Below are 23,732 nucleotides of genomic sequence, written 5' to 3'. Positions count from 1 at the left end.
GATGCAATGTTGTCTCATACCAGTGAGACACACTTAATCTTTGTTCTTGCTGCACACTCGTTTTGCATCTCATAGTTTCTGAACTTTTTTTCACTCAGTCTTTCGACTGTAACTTCTGTAAATTTTGATGGTTCAAGTACAGTGGCCATATTTGGATGAGGGGATGGAGCGCTCAAACTAGATTGGTCAACAAGGTGTAGATTGTATCGCAGAATCACGCACACACATGCAAACCCACTAATTAGTAACGCTACAGAAATCAAGACTTTAACTCAGTAAAACTGGAGGGCAGATAGCCTGTTAGTACAGTTAGTCACACAAGCTGGATTATTTGTCATATAATTAAAAATGTTCCAAAAGAGGCCACCAGAACAAACATAAATGAAAAGCCTAGTTCACTGACTTGAAGTAACATGCGTGAAGTCTAGCCGACAGCTGGCGTCTGTGGCTGCTCATGTCGTTCAACGCGACCCCGCCTCTAATTATAGCTTTAAGCCTTGGTAGTATGCAATGGGTAAGTTATAAGAAAATTCATGAAGGGGATAATTGTCTTTTTTTAATGCCTAATTGTAGGCCTTTTATCATGCGTGTTTATGGGGACTGACTCACTTTTGGAGCTGACCTCAAGTGGCCATTTCTGAAACTGCAGTTTTTGCCCCTTGGACTTGCTTTTTTGGCCAAGAGGTTGCTGCTAAATTGGAATTTATTCAACTCACCTACTAAATGGTAGATTTTTCTTTTTCTTTATTCAGTGCTTTGAGAGCCTTCCTCTTTTGCTTCAGCTGGTAATAAGCTGGTTTAAACCTCCTTAATGAAGTGAAGGTCTTTGGGTTAGCGGAAGGTGTGACGGGCTGAAATGAAAAGCCCTCGACGTGTTCAGAAATGTCCTCCATTATGATGAACGTGCAGATGCTTATCTTTATTGGTTTGGCTGAACTTGACTGAAGAAGGACCTGCGGTGACAACTGTGTTATGAATAAAAGAGCTTGAGCAGGTCCAACATAGGGCAGCCAGAGGGAAAGGCTTAAAACTGGCTTTGTTTTTCTTTTTTCCTTTACTTTCCTGTGGGTGAACCATAACCTTTCCTTCAAACTCCTCTCAACTGCTGTCTGTCAGGGCCTGTTCAGCCTGCTAAGCTTTTGTTTACTTTAATGTGACTGATTTATTTTGAAATCCCTGCTTGGTCCAGCAAGTTGCCTTCACTGCTCACATTTTGGTCCAGACTGTTGAAGGTTTATCAGCCCCTCAGGATTTGTTTCTTGGGGCCACAGACCCCAGTCTGGCTTTGTTTCCTCATGCATTGCCTGCATGGCACTGTGCCACTCCATTTGTCCAAAGAGCTTCAGCTTTTGTGCATGAGTGTGTTTCCCCGTATGTTTGTGATTGTGCAGGTTTCTTAGAGTTTATTAGAGTTTATGCTTATGTAAGTTACAAGCTGGTAATCAGTGCCACAGCCGGGCCTGTACATCACTGTGAAAATGTTAGGCAAAACTGAAGCTCAGTGCAGCAAAAGACTTGAAGATGATTTGATTTGAAAGCAGAGTAAAGCTATCCTGCTGCCATACTAGATTAAAAATAAGGTTTAAGATCCAATACATCAGGGATTCAATTACAGGGAGAAATGACTTCATAAAGTTTCTTTTTGTTTTTTGTTTGCTTTGTTTTGTCTGGATTATCTTTCATTATCCTACAACATACGCATCTTACACTAGCAGCAAGGGGCTACTTTGCATAGCAGACTGCATGAAATAATTAAAGAAGTAATCTACATGCCTTCATGGTTTCTTTTTTATCAGCAGTAAACATTCGCTTCACGGTAACTATTATCTTCATGAAATCAGAATCAGATGTCAGCTGTTTTTTTTTTGTTTTTTGTCTTTGCAATAGGCTGCTAACATGGCACTCCCAGTAAATGTACAGTAAATGTAGACATTGCAGCTCATACTCACAACTCATGAGAAAACGGCAAATGTGCAGACTTAAGCATTAAAAACATCCTGACTCAGATTTTACTTCCAGCAGCAGTAGCATGGTAGTCTTAATGAAATTAACTGACATTTATGAGAGTTGAAAAGGTTTATGCTTGGAAGCGACTAGTAGTGCTCATTTTGACTCCAAATGAAATGGTCTATGAACGCGAAGGAGCTAATGGGATATAAATAAGAGAAGGAGTGGCTCAAAACAGGTTGTAGACACCAATATAATTAATTTTGGGAAGGAATAACTCTGCTTTCTACAGTTTGGTGGCAGCCTAATGTTATAAATTCCCCAAAGTATCAATATCATTTCAGACTAATACTAATACTAATACTACTACTAATACTTGAAGCTCTTTGTGTAAAAGTTGCAATTAGGTGGGAATGACATGGTCAGATCTTCACAGTATGTTGCTTAATGAATTTATTAGACTGTCATAAAAACAAGAAAACAAATATTTTAGAAATCTGTCAAATTTTGTTTAAAACTAAAAATTATAATTAATCAAGTGTAACATTCAACCACTAAAACTAATGTTGCTGTTTAGGAATGCAAGTAAATACCTGTAATTTGGCATCTTGATCAGTGGAAACACTTTTCTAGTTTTGTTTTTTAAATATTCTGTTTGTTTCCTGGTTTATATTTATGTCATGTATTCTTTAGTGTATTCAGTTTTGTTGCTTTAGAGTTTAGTTCTTCTCCCAGAGTTCCTCTTGTCTCTGTGTTGTTATTCGTGTGTCTGTTTTCCTGGTTGGTTTTCTCATTTCCTGCTTTATTTTGAAATTTGTGTTCCCTGTGATTTGCTGTTAGTTTTCACCTGTGTCTCGTTCTCCCCAGCTGTCCCCACTTTCCTGGTTGCCCTTTTGTGTGTATTTAATCGCTGTCTCCCCCCATCCTTTGTCAGAGTGTGTTATTTTTCCCTTTCTACAGTTAATTTCATCTTTTGTATTACTGCTATTTTTCACCATCAGCCAAATAAACGGTCTGCTTTTTGTTAAACTCTGTCTGCCTCCATACGTCTGGATTTGGGTCCTATTCTGCTTCTAGTCTGCACATCCTGCAGATTCTAACAGAATTAGGGCAGCTGTGGCATAAACCTTACACTGGGTTATGGTCTAATAAATGTGTTAAGCACTGTTTGTGAGTATAAAGTCATCTAAATACAACACAACCATTTTGCAGTTTTGCTGCTTTTTCATTGGCTCTCAGTCTGATGTTGATGCAAATGTTCAAAATGTGATGAAGAAAACGATAAATATGAACTCCAGAATCCGTGGATCTAATCATACAGCGTGACTGCTGTTCTCTGGTCATGTTTCAATATGAATGAACCCATGCACAACATGGAAACCATTTTTTTTCTGCTCTGAGATGCTGAATCATTAACAGTTTCACATAAACCTGCTGTGGCTTAGTAGAAATCATAAATTATGTAGCATTTTAGCAAATAAATGAATGCATCTCATGCCTGCAAAATGCCTACATGGTTAATAATCTTGGTTTGCAAAATCCTCTGCCATCCATCATCATTAAGCCATCACTGTCTTTTTCTTTTCCTTGGGTTCCCTTCCTCCTTAAGTTAAGTGAGGATAACCTGGTTGTCGTGACCCAGCTGTGTTGTCAACTCTGCTGATTAGGTGAGAGTGATGTAATCGACTGAGGTCTGTGCGGCAGACAGACATGAAGAGAAAACCACCGGTGTCTGTCCCGCTGGCGCCCTTCCACACAGACATGTCTTCCAAGATGTCTGAGTGTTGTTGTCACTACCATGTTCCAGGCCTCACACTTGTTACACATTGAGTTTCCAACAGTCTGTGAAAGAAGTCAGACTGAGCACATACCAATTGTTCTGCATTCATGAAGATCTCTGTGTGACATCTATTCTTTATTATTTTAGCCATGTGTTGTGGTTTAATGGCTGAATTGGATTCGCACAGTCTTCTCTGTACTGGTGCTCTCAGACTGTCATTTGTTTACTGGAGACATGAAGAGTAACCAACTCAACCGCATATGACTCTCAGGGTCAGGGTGCACAGGACAGCACAGGACCAATGGCCAAAAGTGAGCAAGTTTAAAAGCACTTTTACATTGTGATGACATTGTTTTCTTACCCCGTCCACCATCTCCTGCACAATAATGACATGAACAAGACAGATCAGTGGTTTTGATGACCGTGAGGATTTTGGTGGCCAGCTATACGCTCTGGATTTGTATATTTTATTTAAGCAATAAAGTCCTGTTGAGATTAAATCGTGCTCGATATTAAATAAATGTAAGTAAATAAGACAGTAGTGCAAACATACAAAAACCTTTTTATTTACATTTTATTTTTTCATTGATTGCTTCAGCACCGGCACTATTTGTCATACCAGAGAGTCTGCATATTAAAGTGGAAATTTTTCATTTATTCATATTGAAGCTTGTTGGATAAAGTTCACAACCAGTGGCTCTGTGAGGCTGGATACTCTCGCGCAACAGTGCCTGTGTCTATATCAGCATGCACACAATCAGGCTCCTTACTGTAATAACTGCCTAACTGCAATAACATGCTTGCAGTGTAACATGAAACATACTGTAGTGTATACAGTATCAGTTACATAACTGGGGAACTAATCTGTTTTTCTTCTGTGAGTCATGGCCATAAGATGGATTGGTAATAACAACAATGGTCAAATTAAATCAACAAACTTAAGCGTTCTGTACATTGAAATTTAATTTCAGGCTGCTGAGACAGCTTGACACTCATATAAATGTTTTCTGTGGAAATAGGGATTTCTTTTCCTTGGATAAGACCCCTCCCCCCAATCCTCTGATGGTCTCTTTGGTGGGCGCTGGGATCTGGCGGTTTGTCCATTGTCCAGCACACACCCTGCTTCACTCTGTGTATTTCCACTCCAGTTGAGATGTGTTTCTCCTTCAGTGTTCCAGCAGGCTCACTACCTGACTCACCAGCTCTCTAGGCCACCCAAAACCCCCCTTCTCTGCTTTCCCCATCTCATGTGAAATGCAAATTTACTGGCTGTTCTGCCCTACCCACCCTCCACAGCTTTATTTTTCTAACTGGTATGTAAGACACATGTACCTCAGAGCCTCCCTCACCCCGTGTGGTTGCAGCTTCAGCTGACACATTTCTCAGCTGGCAAAAAGGAGTCAAGCAAAGCACGGCAAGAAAGAAACAATAGTGTTATAAAAAGTGTAAATGAGTATGTAATCACAAATTATTTCCTCAAATTCTGTCATGTTTTTGTTTCCAAAATAAATCTTTCTAAATACCTGCCTTGACGTGGTGAAACAGAGTCTCCTGTTGCTTGTAGGACACAGGCCAGTTCATTACCACAGGTGCTGTTTATGTGCCTGGGCAGAGCCCAGTTTAAGAGACTATCTGTCTGTGAAATCAGCTTCTCCAGATGTACTTGGAGTTTGTCTGCAAAGACCCTTTCACCCCTTCATCTGTTTTGCAGCCCTCAGAGGTGTGATCCAGGGATGTAGCCTGTCCCTGGAGCTGGATGTGCACTGCCCATCTCTCGTGCACTCACATCTGTGAAAGCAGCAGCTTATTTTTGCTTTTCTTGCAGTCAGTAAATCCCACCACAAAAACAGATTTTTAACATGCTAGTTTGAATTTTAGTTGTGCATAGTTAATGTATTCATTTTTAATAAGAGCTACAGGTGATCATTTTCGATATTCAACATATAACTTATGTTAGGAAAATCTTTAGTTCATGTATCTGAAAGAAAGAATAAAAATCTGGTGATATATTGGATTTAAATATTTTATTTGTTTTTATTTTAACATTTTATTTGCCAACACAACCAGCCTGTGGATGCTTTGGTGCTGTGTTTTTCAAGACTGAAATCTCTGCATAACTATGAGCTCACTACCTCAAAAAGTATTTATTTTTTTGTAATAGTGCACTACACAATACACTATATGAACAAAAGTATAAATTTTTTTAGTTAAGTGCGTTTACAAACATTTATGAAAGAACGGGTTGTTCTAAAGCTCACCTGTATGAGGCATTATTGCAAAGCGGAAGCATTTAGGAACCAGGGCAACTCAGCCATGAAGTGGCAGACCACATAAAGTTACAGGGGGGGGGTCATCGAATGCGGAGGTACCAACGCTTTACTGACTCAGTAACTGCACAATTCCAAACCTCCTCTGGCATTAACATCAGTGCAAAAACTGTGTGCCAGGAGCTTCATGGCGTGGGTTTCTTTAGTAACAGTGGACCTGACAGCATCCACCACACGGAAGAATAAGAAAGACAATCTTTGGCTTCAAAATGAGGAGTGTGAGCAGGAATTTCTGCTGGATTGTTGTGTATCAGCTTAGCGTGGCATCTAATGTTTTCACACTGAGTCTAAAATCCTCTTTGGTAGTCCCTTTAGTCACACTAACATTTAGCTCAACCTCAGTGACCTGAGGGTCATTATCCTTGGGTGAGCTGTGCGTCAAACAGTGGAACATATCTCTGATTAATTGCCTGGATTCCCTATAGTCAGACTATCTCGTTCCTGCCCTCTGCCCTGATGTCATTAGCTAAACATGAGAAGCAAATGTTAGGCTGCCAGAGGTATCTCACGTCTCAACGTCAGCGCCTGTCAGTATAATTAGGAAAGGGGAAAATGGGGTAATTGTTCGTGGAAATTGGCTTAAATAGAGGCTTAAAGTTTTCCTGTTTTTGTCAGCGTATTACGACATCAGCAGAGACTGTGCTGTGTGTATTTCAGGCTTGTTGTTTAATCTCAGTCAGCTAAATCCAAATAAATGTTTGTCATTGTTCACATCCACAGTGTGCTTGTTTTGATGTGCAGAAATACCTTCGAAGTCTGAAGGACCGTATCCGTATCATTAGTGCCATTCACTCCGGTGAGGAATTTGACCCGGAGGTATGCTCATCAGGGCAAGTGTTGACTGGTGTTGCGCTATGCTTCCTTAGTTATTGGGAAAACTTCAGGGAGACGTGTTAACAGTGATCCTTCTTTGGTTATAGTCAAAAGTGCTTCCAAACTAAATCTGAAGTGCTTTTCTGACATTTTGGTTTGTTATGGAGTACTTTGTTGCTTTATAAGAGGTTTCACTGTACCTTCATAAGGAATCTCTGTGTTGCAGCTTCTGTCGTTATCAGGGTCATTTGACTCATCATACAACGCACAGTACTGCTACCCATACAGGAACCTGCAGATGTAATGCTACATTGAGCAGTCAGCATATCAAAGGGACTCTTCCTCACCTCTAACCTATGTTACCGTAATGTTTAATTTACTTCACTGATGACTGGCTCCAGTGTTCTTAAGGCTCTATTTGAGGGATTACCAGATAAAAACAACACAGGAAGTTTTTACATCTCTCTTCAAGCCTTCGGGGCTGAGTGATTAGTTGCCGTGGATAACCACTCTGACTAAAACGAGAAAAAGACCTCATCCTGTGGCTTACATCTGATAAATGACAAATTACATTATGATTATGCATTTAGCCTTAAAAGCAAACAAAAACAGTCGGAATGTAATCGGTTAGAGCAGTGTGGAGTACAGGCAGGCATAATTATATGTATCATTTCCAAGTGTTGAGCTTATGATGACTTTATTATAGTGTACAAGCTTTAAAAATTGCTTCTGTAACTCTTTAATCTGTGTCCATATTCCTCTCGTCGCTCTGGTTGTACCTTTTTAACATCATTGCTCCTAAATATACTGCTGGGGGCTGTGTGACACCCCCCCCCCACCCCCCACCCCACGCTCTAAATTGCATATCTTTGCGGCTTTTCCACATGAGGAAATATTGTAGGATTTCAAGACAAGAGCTGATTTCGACTGTGTTCCCTGAGCCTTGTTACACACAAGCCAACAGCATAGCTGTTAGATCCATTCAGTCCACTTAAGTCCCTCTGTGGCCTCCACTGGGCTGTAATCGCACTTAACAAGGCCGTCTTCATGTAAGCTCGGGCTATCCTCTATAAAGGACAGCTCTTGAAATAATATCCCAACATTGGATCTCTTGCTCCATGATAGGCAGTCTTCATGGAGTCAGCGGTCTCTTGCTGTACTAGCAGGAGGTATTTCCATTATGTATGCTGCACCTGTGAGCATTTGACAATCTACAGTATAGTTATGGGTCATTGTGGCTGTAGGTGTGCTCATCACTCAAGGCCTTGCTGAAGAGTGAATGATTGAGATGTTTAGGAACAGTCTTATGTTTCCTGTAGTCACTCCAACTTTCCATCTCTCATTTCCTATTTGTTGGCCCAGTGATCCCCCCCCCCCATTTTCTGCCAGAGGAGGTGGAAGTCTTTAATCTTCTGCCTGTTTGCGGTGCCCCCTCTACCAGAGCAAAGGCCAGTAATTGTAGCAGTGCATTAATTGAGCTATCTGTTGGTCTGTCTCAGCCCATTAGGGTAATGCGATCCCACCGCAGGACAGCGCGGCAGCTGGCTCCACTTCCCCTGATTACAGCTGCTGGAAGTGGGCCAGACCGGGAGGCGGTGGTGGTGAAAAGGGTCTGATTTAGACTGAAGAGAGGATGTCTTATTGTGTCTGTGTGATTATCGGCTCATTAATTAGTCCCCATTTACTAATAGCACTGCTGGGAAAAAAAGAATAATGCTTCATAAAAGTCTAAAGAAATGGGTGGGAATTTGACATATTTGGCTTATTGTCTACTTATTGAAATTATTAAATTATTAAATTGCTCTGGCATCTGATAGCAAACATACAGCCTTACACACATCCAGGAAAAAATTATTATTGATTATTAGTGCTCTTGTATCAAAGAAAATGTTCTTTATTCAAACTAAACATACATAACTGATCTAAACCTTAAAATGTAATTTGTCTATTCATCAATGGCCACTTGTTTTCAGTGTCTTTTAGAAAGTTAGCTAGTTTTCCCTGCTTTCAGACTCATCATGTACATGACAACAGTGAACTGACTCACAGCTGGGCACCAGCCAGGTCTGATAATTGCTACAACTCCAGAGAGTTACACAAATAAAGGAAGTGTACAGTCAATTAGCTGTATTCTGGTCTTGTGCCATTCCCTGCTGCTGGCATATGCACCAGAGCTCTTATAGTTATATACTTCATGAATATCTGAGCCCCAAAAAAATCTGGAATGTGCGTCCACACTTTGGAATCATGAATTTGGACTTTGATGGAGTGTACCCACCCTCTGCTTAACAGTTCACAAATTCCATCCAAAGAAAATCTCATTGTGAGTGCTGGTGTTCATGTTCACACTGTAGCATTATCCCTATGGAATGGGAATATTTGAATATTTGAGGTTTTTCGCTCTGCTAAACAAGGAACATGTTCAAAGATTTTTGTTTTTTTTTTCCTGCTTATGTAAAAATGTTTCTGGTTTTGAATTGCTCCATCTGCTGAAACTTTCAACAAATCTCTTTTCATTCCTCAGAGCTTTCAACACTTGGTCACGGTTGCTGACATTTGTAGAAATCTTGTTGAATGATTGCGTTTTTGTAGCTTCATGGAGCAATGCATGGGAGCCATATGTGCGCCTCATAAACACAAAACAATTTCCAATAAGATTGCAGATGATTGATCATCCCGCCGCGCAGCTTTTCTCAGATTTGAAACTCTGCATTGCGGTAAAGCTTTACGCTCTTGCATTTCTGGATGAGCATCAATGAGGATAAAGTTGTTAACTCATTGTTGTCCAAAGCATCCATCGCCAGCATTCCTTGAGTTAAGTAAATCAAATAATTGTAGTAGCTATTGATGTAAATACCAAATTATTGGTGTGCTTTATTCTTTTGTCTTTCTATCTCTCAAGAGGCTTTTATATTCTTTTGTATGACAATGATGGCTCATCATGAAGGCAATCATTTATTACAAACTATCACTTTCCCTCATCAGAAGGCAACAGAGGAGATTTATGGAAAGGACCAGAACATGGCATGCTAACAATAAGACAAGAGGCTTTACAATGGCTGGGGCAATTTAAAGAAAATCATAACCAGCTGTTGTCTGTTTGTAACTTTCAGAATTGTTTTCCTGCTGATTGTATACTGTCATATTGTTTGTGTTTACCTCCTGAGGTTTGTCTTTGGCTTACACGTGCAGCATGTGATGCAGTTGGTATTAAATTCATTTGCTTTTGAAACTGGGGATTGCTCTAACTGTTGTATTTTTTTTCTCCTCCTTAGCCTGAGTCCAACATATGCAAACATTAGCTCTCTAATAGTGATGATTCTGGCAACTAATTGACTGGATGATGAATGGGAGGCTAAAAAATGGATGAGCTGACTAGTCTGAAACTAAAAAAATGGTCAAAATTGACCACAGTGTTGCTGAAATGGGACACACAGAATTTCCAATTAGTCTTTCTGAGTGTTGCTAATGTTACCAGTGTAACACCAATCTCCTCCTTCCGTTGCCAGGCAGCACAGACTGTACATCACCGCTGTGATGTCACACCATGTCAGTTTCTGGATTTCTTTCTGTTTTGGAAACAGAAGTGAACATGTTCCAGTGTTACTTTGTAACACTACTAAATTCAGCAATCAAATTACAGTTGCAATTTCTTCACTTGTCTGTATGGGGAGATAGAAAGTGTGCTTTTTTTTTTCTTACACTTGCACTAAAATCAGCTGATTTCAGTTTGTGTGCAAGGAGAAGGAAAACAGTGGAGCGGTCTACAGCTTTTGAAGAGCAGAGATATGAACATTACTTATATTTTTATTGCACAAAACCACAATAATGTGACGGTAAAGTTCATGCTACATCCAGGACAGAAACAACTTCTAACACGACGTCCGCTCTTTGCAAACATCTGCACAGACAGCATGCAGAGCTAGCCAAGAACCCAGAGTGATGTTAAAGCTGAGCGTATGCTGACACCAGCGCAGCATCCAGAGCCTGAGCTTCAGCAGGTAACAAAATCAGCGACGAGCAGCCAGACATGTGGCGTTGTAGTCTTCGTTGCTACTCATACCTGCTTTAGTTTTGCTGTCAGCTTTGTGTAAATAGTAACACACTACAAGATGGAGCTTGCGTGCATCTTCATTAGGATAGGGATTTGTGCCAAGGTGTGGGACTGTAGCCTCAGGTTTATTTTGTTAACTACTAATTATGTGACAGTGGATTTCAGGACATGTTAAGGAGTAATGGAAAAGTGATGATATGAGTAGTGTAATAATGGAGTAATTAATTAATGTAATAATTACTTAAGTATTGAGTAATGTGTAATATAATACTTATTTACTTATTGTTGAAACCAACACTGCTACACTTGGACTAGAGGGTGAAGTAAATTATCAGCTAAAGTTAACACACAGACACCTGATAATTAGTGCTAAGTAATAGGAAGGGAGAAACTATCCATAGACACAAAAACATTTTTTATACAGAGCATTTAAAAACCCAGTGGTCTCCAAAGTCAGGAGTTCCCCCCCCACCCCCACCCCACCCCACCCCTCCTTCAATGGGGATAGATTTGCTTTTGGAGCCACAAGTGGACATTAGGGGAACTGCTGTTTTTTTTGCACTTCCTAGTTTGCTTCATTTTTCATTCATTTCCATGAGCTGCTACTTGGTTTATGTCTGTGCAGAATGTAGTTATGGATTGTTCCAGTCGAGTGGCTTTATGCCATTTTAACTCAGTTCAGTCTTTACTAACTTCTTTTTTCGATCAGAATACTACAGAATAGCACTCGAATGGCTGTCATGTGTTCCACTTTGCTTCTCTTATCACAGAGACCATCTTCCAGTGCTGCTGTGTGGCTGCATATCATCTTTGACCCAAGGAATGCTTAACTGGTATTGTATATTAAACAATATAAAAATGAAAACATGTGAAGCCCAATTCAGCTTTAAGAGCTGCACAAGACATGTTAGGGGGGAAAAAAAAATCCAACTTTAGGTTCTTTGTTACACTTGTGTTCCCTCTGCGCTCTTGTTGTTGTCACAGCTAAAGGTGAGACATGGGGAAAAGGCTCATAACCAACTCCTTTGTAGAATGGACTCTTTTTTGAAAAGCAGAGGTATTTATACCTGCTCTGAATGGCCACACTTGATGGCAGTTGAGAAGCCTGGGTTCATAGAAGGGGTGTTGTTTGACCACCCAACAAACTCTACAATTGTCTCTTTTTAGTTCCAGGGCTCACCTGCTTCTTTTCACCTGCCAGCTCTAAGCTTCACCCAGAGGGCCTGAAGCATAAGAAGTCTTTGAGCCTTTCTGGTCTTTCTGAGGTGTTTACCATCTGCATTTTAACCCCTTGAGAGACTAGTGATGTGCTTGCCTGGTACATGAGGGGTGTTGAGTGTAAAATCTTTGAAGGCCCAAATGACATAGAAAGTTATCGGTGAATTGTGATGGGCAATAACTTTAAACACAAATGGAAAGGTTTGGTGTCCTAATGTAGTACCAAGCTGAGCTCCCTGCAACTTTAAGATGAGTAAAGGTCTAATTGGGCACACTGAGTGAAAACATCTTTTGCCAAGCAATTTTCATTTTAATTCAAAGCACCTGCTGAGCAGCTGTAGTCGTTTGGTTAGCCCACAATTTCCAGTTTTGGCACTGAAAATTTTAATCATATAGAAATCTGAGTCTGTGGCTGGGTGGGGTGAATAGCAGAGTTGCCCAAAGATGGAGTTAACCCTAAAAGTCTTTACTGTTCAGACATTTGAAGGCCTCAAACATCTGTTTTACTTTTGCAGGAAACAGAACAGGCATGATTGGCAGCAGGTCCCCCCCCCCCCCCCCCCCCCCCCCCCCCCCCCCCCCCCCCCCCCTCCTCTCCACCCTCCACCCTGTCGTAATGGCCCGATCCTCTGATTGCAGGGTTGGGGGGAAGGTTTTCCTTAAGGGCACTTTGTTGGCACGTGAAATGTTTTTTTCTTGAATGCTCCCACACAAGTGGGGCTTAATAAAGACCATCAGAGCATTAGGTCAGCAAGTGTGTGAGAACATTTTCCAGTTCCTGGGGCTGTAAACTGTTGCTTATTTAGATACTGTAGCATCAGCAATCCCTCATAGTCAGTCCAAAATATGACACGAGTTTGTGGTTTGTGTGATTGATGTTAATATTGTTATTATGGTTTGGTGCAATTTGTAAATTGTTTAAAGATTATGTAATTTTGGGTCAAAAGAAAGTCTGGTAAAGGCCAGGTTGTCCTATTAACTAAGCAGAACATAGAATTGTTGTATATTTACACAATAATAACATTGTAACATCATCAATAGCGCAGTCTTGGCTCTGTCATCGAGGTTACACTATTGTTATTTTTAAAATAATCCCAGTTTATTTTACTCTTTTGTGTTAGATGGACATTTGAAGTTATTGTTTCCAGATGAAATACAGAATTGTTCTGTGGCTAATTATACCATTGAATACTTAAGGAATATATTGGCTGACTAATCATTCATTGATGGTTTACTCTACTTCATGCATTTATTTAATCCTATATAGACTTATGTCTGCCCTGCATTGCTTGCAGCCTGATGTCTCAGGTGGATTAGCTGTTGGTCACTTACACAAACAGTGCTCATTCATTTCTGTGGGTTCTTTAAAGTCATACACTCACCAGCCATGTTATTAGGTACACCTTGCTGCGTTGTAGTGGGTTGAGCCCCCTTTTGCCTTCAGAATATCCTTCATTCTTTGTGTTACCGATTCAACAAGGCGCTGAAAACATTGCTCAGAGATTTTGGTTCATATTGACATGATAGCATCACACAGTTGCTGCAGATTTGTTGGCTGCACATCCGGGACACCGTTCTCCCACTCCACCCCATTCCACCCCATCCCAAAGGTGCTCTGTTGGATTGATATGTGGTGACTGAGGAGGCCATTTGAGTACATGATTTGAGATGATGAGATGATTTGAGCTTTGTGACATGGCATGTTATTCTGCTGGAAGCAACCATCAGAAGTTGGATACATTGTGGTCATATGGACATGGTCAGCAACAGTACTTAGGTAGGCTGTGGTAATATACTAAAGTGCACCAAGCAAATATCCCCCACACCATTATACCACTGTCAACAGCCTGAACTATTGATAAGAAGCAGGAGGGATCCATGCTTTCATATTTTTACACCAAATTATGACCCTACTATCCAAATGCTGCAGCAGAAATTGAGACTCATCATACCAGACAACATTTACCAACCTTCTGTCCACTTTTGGACAGAAGGTTGGTAAATGAGCTTTGAGTGCTCATATCTGAGTAGAAAAGCGCTATATAAGAACTAGTCCATTTACCATTTTGGTGAGGCCATGTGAATTGTAGCCTCAGTTTCCCATTCTTAGCTGATAGCAATGGCACCCTGTGCAGTCTTCTGCTGCTGTAGCCCATCTGCTTCAAAGTTGTGCATTCAGAGATGCTGTTCTGTGTACCTTGGTTGTAACAAGTGATCATTTGAGTTACTGTTATCTTCCTATCAGTTCAAAACAGTCTGGTCATTTTCCTCTGACATCAACACTGTCGTTCACTGGATATTTTCTCTTTTTTGGACCATTCTCTGTAAACCCCAGAGATGGTTGTGTGGGAAAATCCCAGTAGATCAACAGTTTCTGAAATACTCAGACCAGCCTGTCTAGCACCAGCAACTACATTCAAAGTCACAGTTCATATTTTTGCTGTTTAATTCTTGCACTAATCTTAACCCAAGGCTTATTTATGATGTAATTTTTTTTTTTCCTGCTCAAATCCCCCTATGTTAGCATAATTAATCTTAGACCAGCACGTGACATAATGACATTGGCATTTTGGTTCAGTGGGCCCTCATTGAGCTGCCAGGTGAGAGTGTAACCAACATACAACAATACCAGTCTTCTTTAGAACGGTGACTCAGATTCTCCAAATATGATGAAGAGCTGCGTTCATAATCCTCAGAAAGGAGCTGTTCAAACGCAGAGTAATCATCGAGCCCACCTGTGGGCAAGTCCTGACAAATGGCACTTTACCTCCTCTCATGTTGTAATGTCTATCTAATGACTGGAAATAAGCCAGTGGGGTGAAGGATAAAACAGTGTTGAGCACTGTAGGGCACCAAAAAGAGAAAAAGGAAAAAATCATGGTTAAAATATGTAACAACCCTCTGCAGCGTCAAAAGGCAACAGCACCGCAAGTGGTTTTCCGCTTTTTAGTAATGCCAGCAGTGAGTGGTGTGTTCACAGCATGCTAAGGTTTTTCTTAAGTTCCAGCAGTCTGAATGATTTGGTTTGCCTGCCACACATGGTCGCCGCCTGGATCCATTAATCTTGAAACACTTCTGTTACATGACCAAAAGTGTGTGGACACTTGAGCTTTCATCTCAAGGATGTTGGATGGGGTTGAGCTCAAGGCCCCGTGCAGGCCAAATTCTTCCACATTAAATTGAAAAGACCAGTTCCTGATGGGTCTGGTTCTGCATAGGTGGCCTTATTTAACAATCTAACATATAACTTTGTTTAAAGGTACAGGTGTATGCTAGCGTTATATAAACAATAGGAAGTTGGTTATTACCTGCTGAATAGGCCTGCATAAACAGGTAAGGGTACAGTGTTGTGCAAAAATCTTAAACCACCTCGAATTTCTTTATATTTTGCTTTCATGGATTTTTTGGTTTTTTCTAAGTGGTCTTGAGCAATAGTTTTCTAGGCTTCTTTGAAGGTCTGAAGGTTTGTTAGGTTTCAGGTTTCTGAAGGTTTTCTTTGGACATTGGCTGCTTTTTCACTCATTTTTAGTCCAGTCCTTGTACGTGACCATTGTCAGATTTTTTTTTTTCTTTCATAGTCAGGTGTTAAGTGGTCAGTGTTAAGTGAAAACCATTCAAGTATAAAATGGTACCTAACTCAAGAGATGAACCAGTGTTGAGTCTACACATAACAGACAACTTAGAACCAATTTTAAATTATATATTTATGCATTTTGCTACTAGCAGCCTGTTGCAAAACCACACAATTTGTTCCCATTTCTTTAATTGAATCTACTAAAAATACCAAATATAACACATTCATAAAATAGTATTTTTGCACCAAAAAGCTATTAGGCTCTTTGGCAATCTATATGTTATATCTCTGCACTGTGTGCACTGAATCCTAAAAAAAAAAGAAAACTGGGTAAGTGGAGGTCAAAAGAAGAAGTGGCAGACTTAAAAAAAAACAAAAAAACTATCTACAGCAGATGATCTGTATCTGAAAGTCATGCCCTTAAGAAATAGAACAAAAAAATAGCAAAGACCTGACACAGGACCTGAGAGATCTACTGTATCTGGCCCTTCAGTTCACCAGACCCTCATCAGAAATGGTCTCGGTGGAAGGGCTGCTGTCAAGAAGCCATTCTAAAGGAAGGGAAATGAGAACACCTTGGGGCTTCATTTCAGCCAGTTGTGTTGAGGATCTTTTCAAAATTGATGAAATTTTAAATCCAATAAAAGCAATGTCAGATTTTGATCCATCACAGAATACCATCTGGAAAGCTTCAGATTGGCAACAGATTTATTGTTCAAAATGACAATGATTCCAAACAGATTGTAACACTATCAGTCATGGATGGGGCTCCCCAGAGCCCAAACCTTGACATTATTGAAGCAGCGTGGAATCATCTTGACAGAGAACGAAACAAAAGGCAGCCAACATCCAAAGAAGGGCTTTGAGTGTCCTACAAGAAGCCTGGAGAGCGATTTCTGAATACTACTTAAAGAAATGTCGCGAAAGCTTCTCTCACACAGTTCAGGCTGTGTTGAAGAATAAAGGTGGTCATACCAAATACTGACTTTCAAGTTCATCAGAATAGTACAAATAGTTTTTTTTTCCTTCTATACTGTATTACCATTAATGTTTGATTTTTCAATAAGTCGCTGCACCTATTTCCCATTTTATATTCATATTCTAAATTCTAGCTGCTAGCTGTTATAAAATGTAGGTAAGATATAAAGGCAGGAAAACCTCACAGAAGGAGAAGCTTTTGTTAGTGGCAAGCAACAGAGCCAGACATAGTCAGCAGTCCCCACAGCTGATCACATGGCTAGCACACATCTTTTTCGCCCCACCCTTGCATTTCTGTTGGGGTGTGCTATAATGTGTCTTTGGCCTCCCTACAGTTGCTGCTGCTGCTGCAAGCTGCTTCACAACCCACCTCTACTCATGCTCCTCAATTTCATGCTATTCATTACTATTTCTGACTTATTCGGTGCCATGCCTGTTGTTACTGATCCCTGCTCTGCTCTCTGGGGTTTTTTTTTTTTTCTTGCTGCTCTTTGGTTAGGCTCCAGAACCCTGTTTTGACTAAAGTGTTGCAGTCAGACATGTAGTGAAGTTCACTGTGAGCACATAGCCAGTTTTACATAATTCAAGAAACTGGATTTCTGGTTGAAATGTAGCAGCACTACACCTTGAAACTTAGACCTCCTTTTCAGTAAAAACAGAAATCAAAATGAAGCAATTGTAAAAGAGTGTGTGTGAAAAAAGGTCTGATCACTGCGGCTGCCTCCCTGCTGCTGAGGACGTGCATTATTTAAAAAAACGTTTGAGAATGATTTCTTTGGGTGAACAACATATTTCTTTTATTGTCTCCCTGCAGATGAAGTGGACATCCTGCAGGAGCTTTCTCTTCGTATCTCAAAGAGCAGTAATGCCTCCATGACTGTGGGTGAGGGCAGGTGTCCAGTCTTACAGGTGGGACAGTACTCCACCTTGGCCCTCCCTCTGAGACAGATCTTCACTGATGGGTACAGTTTTTTCTTCATCTCATTTTGCTGACCTTTATTACTAGTATCTGTCTACTCTAGAAGGTAAAAAAAAAAAAGAATTCCAGTCCTCCTGTGAGTTTGCTGTTTATGTTTATAGTGTGAGATTATAATTGGCAGCATGTTTCTATCCACTGGTGTTTATAGCACAAACTGTGCACATGCAACTTATTAAAGCTGTATTCTTTATACTTTGATTACCAATTATATGGCTAACTGTGTGTGTGTGTGTGTGTGTGTGTGTGTGTGTGTGTGTGTGTGTGTGTGTGTGTGTGTGTGTGTGTGTGTGTGTGTGTGTGTGTGTGTGTGTGTGTGTGTGCGTTTAGGTTTGAAGATGAGTTCAGTTTGCTGGTGCAGCTGCGAAGTCCTCAGAGAGAAGAACGAAGTGTCTTTACTATGCTCAGCCCTGACAGTCATGTTATGCTCCAGCTGCGGATCAGTGCTCACGCTCTCATCTTCATAGGAACACAGCAGAGACACTATGAGTGAGTTTTATTTTCCCCAGATTATTTGGAAATTGAGCAGGGTGCAACGTTGCTGTGATGTTGTGATTTTTTATTTTTTTTTATATACATTTGTGGTTGGAAGTTTACTTACACTCATTATGGAAATTTATTAATAATCATACATTTTATTTTAGACACCTTTCAAGACACTCAAGGATTTTGGGGCTTTTTAAGGATTTCTTTGAACTGTTCTTTTTCCGGGGTGGAATGATTGTACAGAGCAGATCCTTAATGACTTAAAACAACAAGAATTGGGTGCACAAGTTTGAATTTGTTTTGGATTTTCTCTAATCCACACAGGGTCAAAATAATACACACAGGCTCAGATATATACCTACACTCACTTAAATATTTTGATAAGTGGTGCTGAAGATTCTTCAGTGTCCATTACCTTCTCTTTAGTGTTCATGATCAACTCCAGCTGGTAGTTTCTATTTAGATTTTTTTGACAGCACTTATTATACTTGAAAATATGGGAATAATGGGAAACTCCAAGGAATTCTGTGAAAATCTAGGGAGGAGAATTGAAGGAATGGAAGGTGTCTTGGAGCAATTTTTAGACAACTGCAGATTCCAGGATCATCAGTATCTAAACAAAAGTTATTTGGATGTGTTACCACTTTGCCAATGTCTGCAAGAAGACCTAACCTGTCACCCTCAGATGAGAGGAAACTGGTAAGGAAGTTCAGGAAGCTCATCCGCTTTGGGTAGCACTTTGGTGGTGGGAAAGGGGGAAACTGGAAGAGAAAAAGGGAACTGAGGTCACTGGCACTAAAGACTTTAAGGTTACCAGCACTACAAGCCACTTTCCTCTCCACCTGATCAAGTCCGGCCCTGTCTAAGAATAGATAAATAAATTGGCTCACCTCTCCATACCATTGATTTTCCTTTTGGCAACCAGATCTCAATGCTCTGTTATTTTTTCCCTCTTCCATACTCATTTCTCTGTGCGCACATGCAGCCTGAATGTCATTCTGTACATACTGTAAACTGTTATGTAAGTGAAGTTTATCTCCATCCAAGAATCCTAAAGTTGGAATGAATAATGTTCTATCATACAATCTCCTTATTTGGATGAGTCATGGAGAAAGGAGAACCATGCAAGTCTCCTTTTAGTATCACACAGCAAAAAAAAGCTGCAGCCTGATATGTTCAAGTTAATTTGCCATGCTTGAGATTGCACATCCTGTGATGTGACTGTTGTGCACATCATATTTTCGATGCCACAATGATATATTGTGCAGCCCTAAAACTGAGTATAAATTATTTTTGTGTCAAGTCCCGTGAAACCTCTTTGGCAGATAAAATAAATTATTCATAATTAATGGGGTGAAATTGCTCTAAGTCTGCCAGCGAGATACCTCTAAGCGAGTGCATGCTTTCTGTACCCATTACTGAAAAACTCCAGATGTTGAGGTCTCAGGTAATAGAGAACAGCTCGAGTCCATTCCTGCTCCATAGCAGAATTATATGCAAATTTGTCAGTTAGACGAAGGAGAATTCTGTGGAGGTATATTTGTCTGCAGCCTGTATGTTTCTATTTGAAGATGACTGCTTTTGGCTGTCTCTTTGGAGAAATGATTTATTAGGTCACTCTTGGCAGATTTCTACTCTAAAGCAACCACAAAGCCTGAAGCAATACATCAGTGCAAGACAGCATACAGACATGGGCCAAAAGATAGACATACACAGATACTGTAGTTAGCTTGTACTGTTTGCACATGAATTATTTTATTTCAGCTGTTTTAACAGAAAGCTGCATGCCCATGTTTCCACCATTAAAGTTTGGCTACACCCAGAGGGACCAGTATAGAGGGTGCTAATGGGACTTTTAGCCATGAAAGGTCCAATGATTAATAATCAGTAAATCACATGATGCCACTCTGTGCTCTGATCATACTGCAGGTTGGATGTACATTATTCCACATGTCCTACAATCAGACCCACACAACTCTTTGCAAAATAAAAAGTAAATAAAAAAATTACCTGAATTTCATTTTTTCCGAAATTCCTCTCCATGGCTGCCTCCTTGGGTATTTTGTCAAACAAGCGCTGTTGTGACCACTTGCATTCTGCATCTGCAACAGGCACAGGATTCTCTACAATGTGTCAAAACGGCGGCCCTTCAACTTGAATTTCAATGAAGTCACAGGGAACCAAATCTGGAAATTAAAATTCCTGCCTTGTCATTGCTCTTAGTGTGGGCGCACAATGGTATGCAGTACATACTGTATCAAGTTATTTGTAGCAAATCTTCTCAGATACTTTGGGATGTTATGATAAAACCGTGTACTGACAGCCTGACCCTGGGTAACAAAATCATGGAGCACAACCATCAAAACGAGGAGCGGCCTCTGATGACTGAATAGAGGCATTATTTTGACATAAAAGTGGATATTATCTCTGTGAATGTTTGAGATCTTTGGTTAAGTCATGGAATGCAATACAAGTGGTTTGAACTGACTTCCAGGAAGTACTTTAAATAGCACGAGTGCTGGACCTAGGCTAGGTGCACAAGGAGATAATCCTTGTGTGCCTAGCCTAGGTGTGCAGAGTCACAGGACGTTATGATTGCAACTTGTGCACCACATACACACTGAGAAACATGATTGAACCTCCTCCAAGAACAAGAGCTCCTTCTGTTTGTTTGTTAGGCTGAGGCTGATGAATGAATGCAGAATGTGTGCAGGCTTCAAGTTTTAGACACAGTGCTCAAACAGTGATTGAACTTAACTTCTTGGTCACAGTTACACAAAAACCTAAAGACACAAAACCAATGAGCTGCATGTCTCTCTGTCAGGTTCCCAGTCAGTGGTTTGTCTGATGGAAAGTGGCACCATGTGGCTATTAGTGTGGCTGCCAAACGGCTTGCACTGTATGTGGACTGCTCGCTGCTGGAGAGCGTGGACTGGGTGTACTACGGCATGGGGATCAGCACCGATGGGCTGCTCATGGTTGGAGGCATCATTGAGAGCTTTGAGACACCATTTGAAGTAAGTGGCACTGCAACTTTTTGACTGATCATGAAAACAAGGTGACTCCACCCCCGAACACCTGACGTCTGTAGTTATTAACCCTGCACCCTGTTACCCATTTAATCTACATCTACATCAGCCCTATTTGGATTTTCAAATTGAAAAAAGAATCTTATGGCATTGGTGTTTAATGCTGCATATAAATAACAGAATTGTTATGCAACAAACAGATTCAAGCAACTGTTTCCAGACAGAAAGCCACATGTGTAATGCCCAGTTTGTTTTCTTTTACTTTGAAAAGTCATGCATGCCTGTTCATCCTTCCACACATGCACAGCAAAGGAAAGAGCACACATTCCTCCCCTTTATCTTTTCATCACAAAACCAAAGAAGCTTAGAAACCATGTTTGTTTTTGAATTCTCTGCAACCTGCTTTAAGTGCAGCGTACCAGAGTTGACACTGATGATGTGTTTGGACATTGAAGGTATCAGTACATGTGCTTCCATATTTGCTAAAACGTGTACTATTCACATTTAGTTTTTGCCTGCATGTTAGCCTGTTTCATCAATCTGGTGATCAAGAAATGGTATTAAAAGCTAGTCACTGAGAGGAAGCTTGCTCGAGATGTACAATCTGATAACCAAACCGAATCTGCAGGAGAGCTCGTCATCGTCACGCTGCTGTTCTTAAGGCATTACCTTATTTTTTTTAAATGTTTTTTAGTCTTTTCCTTTTCTGCTTTCTGTATATGCCTGCATCTTACTCTGTTCTTTTTAACCTCTTTCACTTAATTTCCTGTTTTATTTTGAAGATTATTTACTAAAGTTTTGTTCTGTTTTTACTTCCCTCCTTTGCTCTTTGTTCCCCTGTCCATTTTCATTGTCTTGACTGAGTTAACCTGTGTCTTAGTATCCTTCACCGTGGTGTTGATGTAGGCTGTGTCCTTCCCTCAGTCTTCAGTCTTCCTTGCACCTCTGTTTGTTTGCTTGCTTCTCTCTCTCTTTTTTTTTTTCCTTGTTAACTTTCTTGTTACTTATTTTCATTAAGCTGCTGGTCCTCTTCTAAGAACTGTATAATCAAATGTGACATGCACGGTCCTTCAAATTTTTATCTCAGGATCAGGGCAAAAACTTCCATCAAAGGCTGATTTTTTTTAATGGCCCACGATGCACTGTGCAAATGTTAGTTGTTATAACAAGCTCTGTGGATGTAGCTTGGGGATCAGAGCAGGAGAGTGACTGTATCACAGTGGGGGTGAGGACGAGAATTATAGAAGCAGCATCTGGATTTGTTCTTAGCATCAGTTAAAATGGATTTTCCGTCCATATATCCCATAGTGACAGGTTTTTACTGAGCCCTGAGGTGTTGACAGTCTTATCTCAGGACAATATTTTGTACTGGGCACAGTGAAACCACATATAACTGAACTCTGCTCTTATATGTAATTCTGACTGTTCTCTATGTTTCCTCCAGTCGTGCTGCGATGGATGGCAAAGTGTGGTTTGGCTAATGTGATATTTGGACTGATTTGTTCATCCTGGATTAAGTTCTCTTGACAAAATTATTTTAAAGAGAGGCACAATGTGTGTAGTGTTGAAATAGGGATTTTTGAGTGCTGTAAACTGTAAACAAACAAAATGATCTGTGATTTGCTAAGTGCTAAAGCATGCGCTTTTAAAATGGATTTGATTACTTAGACGCGATTGCTTCAGTAATGTACATGCTGCATGTTTTAGGCTACATCGCAAGGCTCCAGCTGTATTTGGTTTCAAAGAAAAGTCTGTTGTATATTTCAATCACCAATTACATTAATAGAAATATTTGTCCTTCATGAAAATATACTGCAGATGCATGTGTTTAGCAGACATGTGTTGTTTGATCCCCAGTCTATTTCAAGGTCATTATGGAATTTTTCTAACAGAGGTTCTTGAGGTTTGATTCTTCTCCAGAGGACATGAAACATCTCTAAAAATTATCTCTTCATATTCAGCAGCATAGGTCTGTATCAAATAAAAAATAACATTTCTCAGATGGAGAAATCACATTTCTTCTGATTTCAAGCAGCTGAGAGCAAGTATCTTCTTAAAATGCTAAACGCTAAACTGAGTTTTTCCTCATTGGACCTGGATGCTTTTATTTGGCTAATCATTGAGAAATTTGCATACACAATTAAATTTCTACAGGAATAGTAAACAAACATTCATGTATGGTTTCACTTAGTTTAGGTGCAGTAAGTCTGGAAGTCACGTTTATTCGTCTTCTAAACAAAGAAATCTGTGCCAGGCTACACACACACACACACACACACACACACACACACACACACACACACACACACACACACGCACACACACACACACACACACACACAAACACAAACACACATTCTTATTAGCATAACCTGAGGGCAGAGGTTTACTCATGATTTGTTTTTCTTGCTTGGCCTGATGGAGATTTACTGGAAAAGGGACCCTGGGAACTGCAGAGAAATGTATGACCTGCAGTAAACGCTCCGTGTGTGTGTGTGTGTGTGCGTGTGTGTGTGTGTGTGTCAGCTGCTTGCCCTTCATTCCTCCTGT

General features: G+C 40.3%; 1 protein-coding gene across 3 annotated transcripts in view; it reads left to right on the top strand.

Moving 5' to 3' along the window:
* Positions 1-23,732, top strand: part of si:ch211-196i2.1 (collagen alpha-1(I) chain) — a 103,379-nt gene that overhangs the window by 6,518 nt on the left and 73,129 nt on the right. For all 3 annotated transcript variants that reach the window (XR_004020726.1, XM_030743333.1, XM_030743332.1), the window contains exons 2-4: positions 17,506-17,653; positions 17,998-18,156; positions 20,978-21,170. Coding sequence is in view for 2 of the 3 variants with exons in the window: in XM_030743333.1 (XP_030599193.1) it covers positions 17,506-17,653; positions 17,998-18,156; positions 20,978-21,170 (500 nt within the window). In the remaining variant the exon portion in view is untranslated. The remainder of the gene's footprint in view (positions 1-17,505; positions 17,654-17,997; positions 18,157-20,977; positions 21,171-23,732) is intronic.

This window comes from Archocentrus centrarchus, chromosome 12 (genome assembly GCF_007364275.1).
Source record: "Archocentrus centrarchus isolate MPI-CPG fArcCen1 chromosome 12, fArcCen1, whole genome shotgun sequence".
NCBI classification, from domain to species: domain Eukaryota; kingdom Metazoa; phylum Chordata; class Actinopteri; order Cichliformes; family Cichlidae; genus Archocentrus; species Archocentrus centrarchus.
The sequence above is the reverse complement of the archived record's forward strand: the minus strand, read 5'-3'. Positions and strand labels throughout refer to the sequence as shown.